Source organism: Coenobita brevimanus, chromosome 103 (assembly GCF_032717465.1).
Source record: "Coenobita brevimanus isolate Jiangsu-jjx chromosome 103, ASM3271746v2, whole genome shotgun sequence".
NCBI classification, from domain to species: Eukaryota; Metazoa; Arthropoda; class Malacostraca; order Decapoda; family Coenobitidae; genus Coenobita; species Coenobita brevimanus.
Genome location: NC_137056.1, coordinates 2,328,254 through 2,343,671, shown reverse-complemented (window position 1 = coordinate 2,343,671; position 15,418 = coordinate 2,328,254). Strand labels below are relative to the sequence as shown.

Sequence of the window (15,418 nt, the reverse complement as noted above, 5' to 3'; positions counted from 1 at the left end):
TTTCAGTATATGATTGTCAAAAAATGAAAAAGAAAAATAATTAGTGACATGGCTCAGAATTGTGACTGTAGATATTTTGCACATGGTAACTTAGAAAAAAAAAAAAGTGTGTGATGACATGGATGAAAAAAAAAAAAGTTTAATTGATTCTACACATTCTATAGATCATAACTGTGTAAAAAAAAAAAAAAAAGAGAGAGAGAGAAAAAAAGATGTATGGTGAGGAAAAGGTGAGTGAAAGCCTCAAAAATCTATATATCAAACAGTGAAAAAAAAAAAAAAAAACAGTGACATGGAAGGAAAAAAAAAAGTCAATCTCCAAATTCAATATATCAAACTGTGAAAAAAAAAAAAAAAAAAAACAGTGACATGGAAGGAAAAAAAAAAAGTCAATCTCCAAATTCAATATATCAAACTGTGAAAAAAAAAAAATATTGTGACATGGAGGGGAAAAAAACCTATCTCCAAAATCTATATATCAAACTGTGAGAAAAAAAAAAAAAAAAACTGTGACACGGAGGGAAAAAAAATCAGTCTCCAAATTCAATATATCAAACTGGAAAAAAAAAAAATCTCCAAATTCAATACATCAAACCGTGAAAAAAAAAAAAGAAAGAAAAAAAAGTTACTGTGACATGGAGGGGAGAAAATTCATCTCATACTACCATCTAGAAAAAAAATAAAAAATAAAAACTATATTTCTATGGGCACTGTTCTCGTGTTCGTGGGAGCCTTCTTAGCACCTTTACCTAACCGATTTATTCCTGCATAATTCCACGTCAGTATTAGCTCCTAGGTTGTTATACGTCCAGATCTTGTTAATGTTAATAAAATAAATTACAGGATAATACTAGGGGAATATTCTTCTGTCTTTAGGGAGAATAGGGCAAATATAATGGGTCATCGTAGTGAAGGGGTGAAGGTGTAATGTGTGCAATAAATCGGTGTGTGTGTGTGTGTGTTTGCTTGTGTTTTTATGTGTGTAGCCTATGCACGTATGTGTGTATGTACGCGTCTACTATATGTACATATGTATGTATGTATGTATGTGAGCATAGACAATAATCCGTTCGCTAAGTCCCAACATTCCTTCAGCGTGCCAAACACACCTTCGCCTGTCACCTCTTTGGCACAAATACCCACCGCCTATACTAAATACTTGCTAGAGTTGACAGGGAGCCTCCTACGACTACGAGAAGGCAGTTTTAGGCTTAGGTAAAGTCTCCATTCCTTTGTTACTCAGTTTTAGGCCACATTTTAGGAGTATAAGTAATTTTTATAACTACTTGTGATTTTGTATCGATTTTGGCACTGAAATTTAATAAAGATTTTGATATGATTAGCTGTATGTACCAAGAAGATAGATAGATAGATAGATAGATAGAGAGAGAGAGAGAGACTCATTATGTCGTTACGGTAGGTCACATAGTAATTTACAGATTTACTTGTATTAGTATATATAAATGACCCTCGTTTTAAAAATCCTGACCACGTCCATAGCTGCAGACGATTTTATCCAGTTTAGAAGGACTCTTAGACCATGAAGGGGTTAGCCTAACTGGAGATACATATAACCCCTCCAGCTGTACAAATCCCCCTAGCTAAGTAAAATCGTCGGAGGCAGCAAGTAATGTAGAATACGTCATCGGGCTAAAAAATCAGAAGAAAATACCAAAGGTTGCCCTACAAAGGAAAGAGTTTAGTTACGTTTTCTTTGATCAATTTCATGCCAGACTATTACATTTTACCCAGGGCACACACACACACACACACACACACACACACACACACACACACACACACACCATGCACTTCACCCTTCTGTGCTTGGCCTTCAGAAACAACGTAATTCAGCGTTGGGGTCGATAGTGAATGGTGAATAAAGCTTCCAAAAAAAAAGGGGGGGGGATGAAATTCAGGCATATTTTGCAGTGTAATTATGCCTTTCGGTTTTTGTCTTGCTGAAGATTTTATCCTGCTTTCTGAAGGCGTCTCATACTGGAAGGTCTTAATAGGAATTGTTTCTGTAGCAGTAATAGTAGTAGTAGTAGCAGCAGAAATAATAGTAGTAGTCGTAGTAGTAACAGTAGTAGTAGTAGTAGTAGTTGTTGTTGTTGTTTTTGTTGTTGTTATTGGTGGTGGTGGTGATAGTGGTTTATCTGAAATGTAAACCCAGTGGACCGAAGGCTGAGGTTGTCCTTCTGCCTTCTACCATCCTCCATTTGAGGTAATGGGGAGGGAGATGAGGGACGTTTGTATAACCAGGCAGTGGAACAGCCTGGTCAAATCGTGCAATTAAATGCGATAACTGGCTGATAAAGATAACGTGATAGAGAGCAACACTAAAATGTGGATAAGATAAACAGCCTAGTAAAGAAGAAGTGGTGAGGAGAAAGTGCAATATAATGAATAAATAAAGCTGTATAAGTGGGAGAAGCCACGAGGAAAACGTGCTGTCGAATGAGGAAATTACCGTACCGGGTAGGTGAAGAGAGAGAGAGAGAGAGGGAGAGAGAGAGAGAGAGAGAGAGAGAGAGAGGGAGAGAGAGAGAGAGAGAGATGGAGAGAGAGAGATGGAGAGAGAGGAAGTATTGCCAGGGTTCTCAGTAAGGCCATGAAAACGAGGCTTAGTGCACGTGGTGATAATTGTCAAGGCGTTGTTGATTATGATGATGATGAAGATGATGATGATGATGATGCTTTGTTGTTGTTGTTGTTGCTGTTGTTGTGACCCTTTGTTGAGTGTGTTAGTGTGATGTTGCTGTGTTGTTGTTGTTGTTGTTGTTGTTACCTCCGACAACCAAGAGAGACGCGGGTTATGTCTGTCTGTCTGTGTAAAAGATATCTCAAAAAGTTGTCACTGAATTTCAGTTAAATTTGGTGAAAAGGTGGGCAGTGGGTCAACGAAGAGTTCATTAGATTTTATAGCAAATCCGGATCCAGATGCAGGAATAAATCATAAACTTTATTTACTATGGCTGAGGTATGTGCTCTCTGAGATTATGTAACAGGCCAGAGTGTGACCGCAGAATGAACTACGTGAGACCCTAAAAGTTCTGTCTGGTAGGAAAGAGGAAATGTAGCAGTGAACCATATATTTTATTGACGTTGGCGAAGGTATGCGCTCTCTGTTTTCTAGTTTCTGTTGCTGCCACTGTTGTTGTTGTTCCACCTTTCCTAAATGGCAAGAAAACTGCACCGTTGCGAACGTAAATATCGATTCACTACACGCCGAGAAATAAGGATATGGGGAACAAAGAGTTCTGAAACCAAGTGATGCAGTCTTTGGAGCATAATAAATATCTCAGAATGTAGTGTAAGTGTTTCAGAATTGTTCGACCATGAGGTAGAACGATAATAATGTCTATGGTAACTGTGGTGGTGGTGATGGTGGCAATTATTTCTTCTTCTTTTTCTTCTTCATCTTCTTCACTTCCTCTTCCCCCTCCTCCTCCTCCTCCGTCATGTTGTTGTTATGCGCCTCGGTCAACTCTATCTCTGACCTTCACTTTCCCAAACACGCACTTTCCCCCCACCCACTTTCCCCACCCACCCGCCCACTCTCACATCACTCTATGTCTCATGCTTTTTGTATAAGGAATGGATCCTGGATCAAGGCGTACACATTTACGATCAACCAAACTCTTCGTGGACACTGGAAAGCCATGATATGACACTGGGACATGACACTTCCAGGACATGACACTTCCAGGATATGACACCTCCAGGATATGACACTTGTAGGATATGACACCTCCAGGATATGACACTTGCAGGATATGAAACTTCCAGGATATGACAATTCCAGGACATGACACTTCCAGGATATGACACTTCCAGGACATGACACTTCCAGGACATGACATTTCCAGGATATGACACAAGTAACCCGATCTCTTTTCCCGCGTAAGGAAGGGGTGAGTAGAACCCTCCCCCCCACTGGAAAATTATACAAAGATGATGGACAGTAAAATGTTGGTACTGGAAAATGAGAGAGAAAAGTTTGGATTCCCCCCGATCCCTCCATTTTAACAAATTCTTCACCCATCCCTGCCTTCCATACCCTCTTCATCAACCTTCCTTCTTGTCTTATTCTCTCTCCCTCGGTCACCTTCTCCTCTTTGCCCGACTGATTTTACTTCCATTCGCTTTCTTCCCTTCCTCCTAGATTTCCAGAGAAGCAATGATTTTTCAACATCTCACAAAAAAACAAAATGTCCAACCGAAATTTCGAAAAGAACAGAGCATAAGAAGCTAAACAAATAAATAAAAGCAAAGGCGTGAGGGGTGGGAGGAGGGGTAGAGATGGGGGAGGGGGGTGTGGGGGAAGGGTGGCTTGATGTCACTGTGGGTTGGGTGGACACGTGGCCGGGGGAGGAAGGGAACCGGGCTTTGATATGCAAGGCTGTCAACTCTTGCAATAATAATTTTATTCCCCAAACGAATTAAAATATCCGAACGCCAATTCCAGAAAAAAAAAAACTACAAATTAAGTATTTAAGTTAAAATAATGGCCGGGGGTAGAAGTGAGTATGTTTGTGTATTTTTTCATTTGTCTTTCGTCCCTCCTCAGCAAGGCAACTCGAAACATTCTAAGGAAATCGTAGTTATGAAAGATCTTACGCTGTTTCTACATTATGTACGTCTCCCTAGCAGTGAAAATAGAAGTAATGTTGTATCATTTGCAACGAGATCACTCACTGCAGTTTCTTTGCTAAATATTTATTAGCTGACTGAGTTAAGGTTCAAGCATAAATATCAGTACAGTTGGTTTAGGATCCTTTATAAATGCTGCGCTATCAACACGATTAGTTGAGATACTTTATAAATTGAGCCCAGTGAGCCTTGAAGTTGCTAGCATTGCATAGGATTCTTTATAGATGCAGTCTAATGAGTCGTAAGGTTACCGGTATTGGTTAGGATCATTTTTAAATGCGCGCCTATGCAGGGCTGAGGCCAGAATATCGCTACGTTTATTCTTGCTCTCCTTGTTGGAATCTCGCAGTCGCTGCATCCACGTCCGCTGCCAGGCCACCAGTGAGTGGGAGATGCCTCTGTTACTGGTGCTCCGTGTCACTGTCTTGTCACTCACCGTTACTGTGTCTGTCTCTCCCCGTCTGTTACTGCTTGTCACTGTCACTCACTTTCACTGTCCGTATCTGTCACTGCCATTCATTGTCGCTGCATCTCTGTCCCTGTCTGTCACTGTCACTGCCACTCTGTCACTGTCACTGTCAATGAATCAGAGTGACGCCAAAATTAGTTCATCCTCATTGCTAGTTTTGTCTGTTCATTAATAGGCGTAAAACTGCCACCTCTCCATCTTGAACGCTGAGCTGTGGCAGGAGATTAACACTAGAACATGGTGCTAGTCACGAAAAAATGCTATGGAAACGATGCAGCGTCTTAGTATCCCCATATTCTGCCACTGAGCTACTGCAAGTAAGTTGAAAAAGGACGAAAGTCTGGGCCAAGTTAAAGTGAATGAAATATAGACGATTTTAGGCAACATCGAAAAAAAGAAAACTTGCACTGAAGGGTTCTTTACTGTATCCAACCTCCCTCATTCAAAAAAATCTAATAAAAACAAAAATCGGCAGGAAACAGTAAGAAAACATTTAAAAAACGCCCTCCCAAGCTGAAGAGATCAATGGAGCTCGTGCAGTCGATAGGTTGAAGTTAATTTTTCTTGCCCTTGAACTGAATTACAATATCGTCACCCTCACAAAAAAAAAAAAAAAAAAAAAATGCCTGTCATTTTTCGGCGATTTCTGAATTCTTGCCTAAATCAATTCTTCATGCCAGGTCTAGGGTGTGAGTGGTCTAAAATGAGCCTCAAGTTTCTGCCTAAGTCTTTGAAAATTAAGAAAATGGGAGTTTTTTTTTTTTCTTTTTTTTTTTTCGATTTCCTGAGAAGTAGAAAAAATGACTTAAGCAATTTTTTTCTTTGAAGGTGACGATATGCTTCCTTGTTTTGAGCTCTTGCATGGGAACTAGGCACTCTAAGCGTTATCCTGGGGCTTTGAGTGTGGTGGTGGTGGTGGTGGTGGTGGTGATAATGGTGGTGGTGGTTTTGACACTTGATCTCTTTGACATGCTACAAAATATAGGAGACAGACAGATTTTTGAAGGGTAGGTGAAGGTTCAGACAGACAGACAGACAGGCAGACAGAGATTTGAAGGGTAGATGAAGGTTAATCTCTTTCTCACACACACACACACACACACACACACACACACACACACACACACACTTTTGTTTACTTTGCACACACACACACACACACACACACACACACACACACACACACACACACCTAAGCGCGGGTGCACATTTACGTACACTCACCAGCACATGCACCTGCTCTCTCTCTAGCCTACCGCCCTAAGACAGACCAAGAATTAATCATCTACAAATCTGACTAAAAAAAAAAAAAAAACGAAAGAAAGAAAGAAAAAAAAGAAAAAAGAAACTGTCGAGTGGTAAAGGATGTGTTTGATGACAGACAGACAAACAGATGGTCATATTCCCACCTATGATGAAGGACAGATCCAGTGAAATATTATGCCACATTTGTCGTTTTCTTCACAGGGCTAACATGCAGCCTTCCCTTACCAGACAAGTAACATTAATGAAAAAGAAGGGGATGGGTTTGGGGAATTTCAAACTGACTGTGGTGATGCCTGATTTGCTGAATGAGTTTGTGTCAACCCTTTCACATCAAAACAGGGATGTAGAGGTTATATGCAGAGTTCAAAAGACCGCATGTAGGTATGATTCAATTCAGGATTAAATAAATAAACTGCATATCCTTTACCGTCAGAGGGTCGGTACACACTCTATGAAGGGATGGCTCCAACACGCCCCTAAGTCTTAGTAAATACAATCCTTCGTAAAACCCACAGTTAGAGGTGCTAAATTATCTAAGTATGTAGCCTTAATCCTCATGCTTTTTTATACCTAAATTTCCTACAGAAGCTAAGATATAATGCTAACACGCTAAAATGCAGTGTTAAAAATCAGATTTCTCTATGTTACCCTTTTTACTTTCTTCTTCTCTTCCTCCGTACGCTTCTCTAGCTCAACTATTCTTTTTGTACTGTAAGGATTAATTTTCCACTATGTCAGAGGCATGGTAGATATGGAAAAACAACAAAAAAAGTTAAATATTAATAGGTCAGGAACAGGTTAGCGTTTAAAGTTTTTATCCGATTTAGGCCACACTTGGTGGAAGGGTAGAGGGTCAGCAAAGGGTGTCATGGTTCAGTTTTGAAAATCCATCAAAATTTAAGGTTATGGGACAGTGTCAAACTTTTGGCCCTTTAACTCAGTGTTTTTATACAATTTGGATTAGATGAACTTTTTGGAATGATTAAATTGTTCAGTATTAAAAACAATAGGTCAAAGGCGAAGGTCACGCAGCAAGGTCAGCTTAAACATTTTTATCTGATTTGGACCAAACTTGGTGGAAGGGTTATTGGTCACGCAAGGATGAAGTATTTCATGTTTGAGAACAATCAGTCAAACGTCAGGATCACAGATCTAGGTTAAAAATTTGGTCATGAATCGATCGCAAAGCGTGAGTGTTGCACGCTGTCAGTGCTCGCTCTTGTTATATCTCCAGATTATTTTGTTCAACTCGTAAGAGATTTTTTTGAACGAGAATAGAGTATTCGGAGCCTTCACTGATCCCTTCGCACTACGGTGGTCTCAAGTTGAATAATTTACAAAACCTTCGGAAGCTTTAAAGAAAAATCAGTAAAAAAATATGAAGAAAAAATAAAATGTGTGAAGATATAGGGATGGCAATACGTGCAAAACTATCAGAGCAAGGTTAGGGCAGTAAAACAGCAGGTAATTCCATCCCACATTTTTTTGTTTTTGTTTTTGTTTTGTTTCACTCTAATTCGCGCCATTATGATGTAAAACAAGTGCACGCAAAAAGTGTCATGAAAATCCTGTAACTATTAACCAACCATGCAGTACACATACTATGTTATTAAAACTGTGTAGGGATGGGATTACCTATCGTTTTACTGTTCTAATAGTTTCAGGCACACTTCTATCCCTGCATCCTCGTACGTTTATGAAACGCTCAGTACTTGATTACAGATAGATTAGATATGTCATGCAGTAAAAGAATTATATGCTAAATTATTTATTTATTCTCTTATTGCAGTGTCCGAGATATCTGAAGACAAGACAAAATTGCCATGCAACATAACATACGCCCATGTAAGATCAGCATTGATGGTTGACAAAGGCAACGAAGCCCAGCTGACGTCTTGGACTGTTGCGGATTTCACTGACAAGGGTGACAATTACATCTGTGTTGTAACAAGCGTCGATGTTAACTTCAAACTGCAGGGTAATGACCACAAGACCTCTTATGTCGTCAAGATATCAACCAAACATGATTCAAAAGGTTTCCATGACATAATGAACCATTTCAATTTGGCAGAAGTAAAGTTTTATGATGAACTGGTTCCTGTGCTGAACCTTGAGCTGAAGAAAGCAGGTCAGCCCAGCCTGCGGGTGCCCCGCTGCTTCTACACCTGCTCTGAGGGCGGCCATACTCTAATATTTATGGAGAACCTGCGATGCCAAGGGTTCAAGACACACCCCCGTCAAAAGAGTCTGGACGTGGCCCACACAACCCTGGTCCTGCAGGAGCTGGCAAGACTTCATTCTGCCTCACTTCTGCTACAGGCTAGGACACCAAACATCCCCCTCCACCAAAAGTACCCACACCTTGCCATCCAGTGGTCTAAAGTCACGCAAGATGCTTTGAACTTCTCCATAGGATTGTTCGGAGGGGCTATTGACAATGCTATCATGGCCTTAGAACAAGTTGGTGGGTACTTGGCAGCCATCAAATGGCTTAAATATCAGAACTGTAGTTGCTGGCTTAGTGGATCATGGCTATGAGCATCCCTCACCATTCACTGCACTCTGCCATGGTGATGTCTGGACCAACAACTTCCTCTTCAGGTTTGGTAGCTGTTATTACCATCTCTGCTTTTATTATTATTCAGGTTTATAACATGAAAGGTAACATTCAAGTACGAGTTATGATCACTCACCAAATTTTGGTGGCTGGCAGGATGAAAAATAGTGATATTAAAAAGGTTTCATTAACAGCAGTTTTCTACAGATTTTAAAAATTTTCTCATGGTTTTTCAAGTGCCTCAACAAGGCAGATTTATCAGTACTTCATATGAAATACAATTACCCTATATGATTTTCACACGACTGCACTCGCATATTGTATTTGGAAATTCAGTACCTGTCTGTCTGTCATCAAACTTCTAAACAACTCTATCAATCTCAATGAAACATAGAATGCACACGGAATTTGCCAATGTGGTTTTAAGCATGAATTAGACCCAAAAAGTCTGTTCTTCGTTTCTCTATCATATGGCTGCCATCCAACTTCTAAATAACTTGAAAGATCTTAACCCGCCCCGTCCCGTTGACGTATGGGTACGTTGCAACGATTTGCATTTGCCAGTCCCGGCTACGTACCAGTACGTCGTGCAATTGCAAGGTCCCTAATTTGCACAATTTTCAATTTTCGCACGTGATTTTCGTATGTATACACGGGACACCTTCCTCTATTCCTCTACAAGATGCCAAGCAGGGACAATGCCTTACACCGCATAACCTCCCCCCTCCCCCCCTCACACCATTGTCTTGGCAAAGGACCTGTTACCAGTGACCTGGCTAGTAAAGATATTCAGGGCCAGAGTGATTCCCCAATCGATGACGATGTGGAGGACAATGTTTACATAGCATTAGAAGAAGAAACAGCCAGAAATAATGATCAGGTAATGTGGCAAAAAAAGGTCAGGTATGGTGATTAGTTAGTGAGTGAAACAATGCTTAAAATGCCTTTATTACTGCTTGAAAACCAATATACTCTCATACTACATATACATTCGTACCAAGTAAATAAATAAATACCGTTTACGAGTGGATAAAATAGTTACCCTCCCATAGAACTCGTTTTCTTTGTTGCCAGCATGTTAGAAAACCCAGTCAGGTAAGGAGGAACTCCTACCTGTATTGGGTATTTTAAACCTCAGGTGAGCGATTTCTCTATGAATTTTCGATATTTCTCACCAAAAGCGAAGGTTTTAGCCAAAAAAAAAAAAAAATCGAAAATACCTCGGGACTGGGGGATGTCGGAGGTGCGGAAAACCTCGGGACGTGACGGGTTAATGAAACCTCACATGCAGAAAGAACAGACCTGTTTAAGTTTCGGCTTTAAATTAGATCTGAATTGTTTGTTTTCAGTCTTTCCATCTGTCTGTCGATCTGTTATCAAACTTGCCTTAAGCAGCTTGATAAATTACAATGAAACTGGGCATGTAGATACAGCTGACCAACCTTAGTGTCAGACATGAACTAGATTTGAGTTGTCATTTGTCAGTTTGTCCATCACCTGTCTGTCATCAAACCCCCAAACAACTTGATGAATTAACTGAATCCTGGTATGCAGGTATCACTCACCAGTCTGCCACCCAAGAATTACATTAAAATGTCTCTTGCCGGTCTGTTGATCCATCTTTCTGTCATCAGATTCTCTCTTAAATTCATTAATTCTGAGTAAATTTGGTAAGTCTCACACTGAACCTCTACAGTTCGAAGGAGAATGGGAATCCACATTACATTTTACATTCAGAATATGTGATCGTAAGGCAGACTCTAACATATTGCAAGTACGGTCTAACATATTGCAAAGCAGAGTTTAACATATTGCTAAGCAGAGTTTAACATATCTCTAAGTACAGTCTGACATATTGTCAAGTATGGTCTAACATATCACTGAGCAGAGTCTAACATATTGCTAAGCACAGCCTCTTGTGGTGCAGGTATGGCGAGTCCAATGAGCCAGTTGAAGTGATGATCGTGGACCATCAGGTGTCCAGACTGTCCTCCATCGCTGACGACTTGAGCTACCACTTCTTCACCAGCCTCGATGGTTCAGTCCGACGCCAGAACACAGACGCCTTCCTGGACACCTACCACAGCACTCTGGCCAAGGTCCTAACGGCTGGCAACCTCAACGTATCCTTCACCCTGGAACAGCTGAACCAGGAGTACCAAGACAAGGTCATTTACGGCTCTGTATTCTCCATGGTGGTCGTGCCTTTGATACTAACAGACGGAAATGAGTCGCCGAACCTCCAAGAGGTGTCTGACGAGAAGATGGAAGAATTTATGAAGTCGCAGAAGGAGACGTTAACGAAGAAGCTCATTCACAGTCCTGTCTTAAAAGGCCGATTTATTGAGACTTTTGATGAGCTGATGGAGCGAGGTGTCATCCCAAGTTAACCCCTTCAGCCCTAGACATACATTCTATTTTATTCTCCCCACTTTCAGACGATTTTATTCAGCTCTGGTGAGACTTTTCGAAATGGGGGGTTGAGTATAGGCTTCATCAACCCCTCCCCATACGATAAGCTTTTCTTCCTCTGAATAAAATCGTCTGGATGTGTCAAGAATAAGGTAAATAACTCGGCACTGGATTGATGGGGCTAAGTGGCTGCATCTTAAATTACCCTAAGGTGTGGTGGAGCACTTTTTCTTGCACTGTAATCATTGTCTGCTATTGGATTTTGAAGAGAGAGAGAGAGAGAGAGAGAGAGAGAGAGAGAGAGAGAGAGAGAGAGAGAGAGAGTTCTGATTCTCATTATATTGGAAGTCATAATTATTAACCTGAGAAAAAATATTGGAGGGGTGGTGAGATAACGAAACATATAAGACATGTCGAAAGTGGGACAAAATAGAGTGAGTGAATGCCAAGACACACGATGGCACAACTCAAGCACAGTATAAATAACATTTGATAACATACACTCTACCAGCACAGTATATGCCTTGAATGTTTAAATTTTGACCTGAACTGTATAACTAGAATTTTGTGATAGTCTGTGGCACCAGTCGAACAGGGAGTGCTCCCAAGGTGGATGGCAAGCAGGTGATAGGATGAGCTGGAGCTCCCGTTTCACCAGCCCTCAGAGCTTGATCCTGACCATCTCCCTTTGCTGAACGTTTTCAGTGCTTTCATTTACATAGACAGTAGGCCAGCATACTCTCTTAATACCTCTACCTTCAAATGTCTACACCACACTACATACAAATATCACACCTTCTATTCCCACTTCCTTTATCAGTGGCCACTGCATTATTACTACGGTATCAAACAAGATGGTACCCCGGATTGCCACCACCGGCAGGGTAGGGATGGCGGCACAGGGTCCTCCCGGTCGCCATCAAGCGACTGTGCCGGCAGCGACTGTTGCAATTTCTAGTCATGCTCGTCAGTGGAGAAGTGAAAGTGCTGCCCTATTCTTCACCAATATCCATGGTCTTACCACCAATCTAAATTCAGTTCATTTTTTCCTACACCCCTTATCTCCTCTGGCTCTATTTCTCACAGAACCACAAATCTCACCCTCTACCAAAATATCCCGATTTTGTTTTCCTGGTTTCCATCTCCTCACAAACTTCCGTAACAAGGGCTGCACCTGTTGTTATATCAAATCTCAATATGCAGTTGACACTATTTTAAACATCACTTCATCAAGTTTTGATTACTCATTGTGTAAACTAAATTGTCTAAATATTACCAAATATATCTGTGTAGTCTATTGCACCCCCAATGCTTCTTCAGAACCCAGTGTATTTGACTTCATATCCACACAGTTGAGTAACCTTAACCTTGCCCTTAACACCGAAATTACCATTTTGGGTGATTTTAATGTACTGTACATAATGTTGAATGGTTATTGCATTCTGCCAGGACTGACGATGCTGGTCTAGACTGCGAGCTATTTGCAGAATCGTTTAATCTCACGCACCTGGTAAAGTAAACAACCAGAATACCAGATAATCCTGACCATAATGCCCATCTCTTGGACCTATTCCTGACAAATAATTCAGATCAATACAGGACAGAGGTGCTGTCACCACTTGGATCCTCTGACCACAATCTCATCAAAGCCTCATTAGTTAGCCCCCCCAACTTTCCTGTTCTGAACCTGTTGGGGTGACCCAACCGCACTTTGATAGGGCAGACAGGTATGGATTTAGAAATTATCTTGCTGACATTCTGTGGCAGTCTTTCTTCTCTAAGGATGCCAATTCTACCCAGTCCCACAATTGCAATTTAATACTAGCTGGTATGGATTTATTCATACCAAGTCAACAGTTCACTAAAATATCAAACTCTCCAAAATGGTTTGATAGCAACTGTGCCAGAGCAACAGCCTAAAAGTCATTAGCATATCACTCTTACTTAAAATCAAAAACATCTGAATCATTCTCTCAATTTAAACTTGCTAGAAACCATGCAAAAGCTATAATAAATCTTGCTAAATCAAACTTTCTTCAAAATCAAACATCAAAACTACTTAGCAACCTTAATGACAATAGAATATTCTGGTCAACTCCCAGTTCTTTCAATAATAACTTTAACAAGACATCTTCCATTCCCCCACTAAAATCTTCAGATGGCAACATTACAAATGACCCATGTGGGAAACCAGATATTTTTGCCAGTACATTTGCCAGAAATTCTACCATGGAGGAAGTCAGCCAGAACGTCCCAGTGCTGGAACTTGACTCTCCCGAAATTGTTCCACTTAAAATACAAACAAGATACGTAAAATCCATCTTAGACAATTTACCTACCAACAAAGCTCCAGGCCCAGATGGAGTTCCTCCAACTGTTTTGAAAAAGTGTTCCCCTGAACTTGCCTTTGTTCTAGCTCAGTTATTCAGACTATGCATACGTACTTCTTCATCCCCTAATTCATGGAAAGAAGCCAATATCCACCCAATTCCAAAGAAAGGAAGTTCCTCTGACCACTCTGATTACAGACCAATAGCTGTCACATGTTTTCTTGGTAAAGTATTTGAAATTTTAATTAATAAGCACATAGTTAAACATCTTGAGTCCAACAACTTAACTAGTGATAGACAACATGGTTTTTGCCACGAAAGATCCACCACTGACATACTCAGTCTCCTGACTCATATCATCCATCAATCAATCGACCTACATGGAGAAACTCATGAGTAGCCCTTGAAATTTCTTAAGCTTTCAACAGAGTATGGCACCGTTCCCTGTTGTCCAAACTCCTTTGCAATGGACTAACGTCTTTTGTTCCTCTACTTTCCTCGTATCTCAGCGACAGAAAAATAAGAGTAAAAGTAGATGATGTATATTCCAGTTCCCACTCAGTTAATGCTGGCATGCTACAGGGATCAGTTCTGGCACCAACCCAGTTCCTGGTTCATATTAATGATCTCTTATCTGTCATCCACAATCCCATCCATTCATATGCAGATGACTCAACACTTCATAGTTCATTCACACACAGACACCCATTTACAAAATCTAATATCTCCAACTTTCAACTCAGTACAGCCATCTCCATAAATCAAGACTTATCTATGATCAATGAATAGGGACAAAACAACCTTGTCTCATATAATGCTAGTAAAACCAAATATATACAATTTACTAATAGACAGATATTGCCAGATTCGTATATTACCCTCAATGCTATTAATCTTCCCATCTCCAAAAGTATTGAAATTCTTGGCATCTCACTTAACAATCCCCTCAGCTGGACCTCTCACGTCAGATCATTTGCTAAAACTGCCTCAAAGATTCTTGGATAATTGTACAGAGTCCATAACTTCTTCACTGATAAGCAGTTAGCTATAATTTATGAGTCATGTGCGCTTTCAGCATGAATACTGCTCACCCTTGTGGAATGGATGTGGAGAGGTTGCATTAAAACAACTAGACAAAATTCAGAACAAAGCTGTTGGAATTATTGATAACCCTGCTATTATAAATAAACTACCTCCCCTACAAATAAAAAGGAATGTTGCCTCCCTTGCATTATTTTACAAATATTTTTATGGCAAATGCTCAGACGAAGTTGCATCCACTGTGCCACCTCTCAATTCCTTTCCTCCTGCCACACAGGCATCTGGTAGCGCTCATGACTGGAATGTCAACCAGCCATATTGCAGAACTTCTGCCTATCAGAATTCCTTTATTCACCGAATTTCATCTCTCTGGAACTCGCTCCCTCAGAGTTGTTTCCCTCCAGACTTCAACCTACAGCTGTTCAAGTCCAACTGTTACAGATATTTTATGAATGGAGGACACCAGTAATCTGGTGTATGGATTATTTTTTTCATTCATTTGCTTTTCCTTCTTCCGTCCTGCTAATAAAAAAAATGGTAGAAAAGAGACAGTTAATATGTCATGTGTAAAAAATAAGTAAAATAAAATGATGATGATGATGATGATGTCACACTTCATTGTCTCTATGTGGGGTAGGGACCATAACCAAACAACATTCAAGAGAGAGAGAGAGAGAGAGAGAGAGA

General features: G+C 40.4%; 1 protein-coding gene across 1 annotated transcript; it reads left to right on the top strand.

Moving 5' to 3' along the window:
* The first annotated feature begins 4,962 nt into the window (after positions 1–4,962).
* LOC145415557 (uncharacterized) lies at positions 4,963–11,747 on the top strand. Its single transcript, XM_080284779.1, has 4 exons — positions 4,963–5,037; positions 8,181–8,879; positions 8,914–8,992; positions 10,876–11,747. Coding segments are annotated over exons 1-4 (1,242 nt in total). The 5' UTR covers positions 4,963–5,036; the 3' UTR covers positions 11,339–11,747.
* Positions 11,748–15,418: the final 3,671 nt, after the last annotated feature.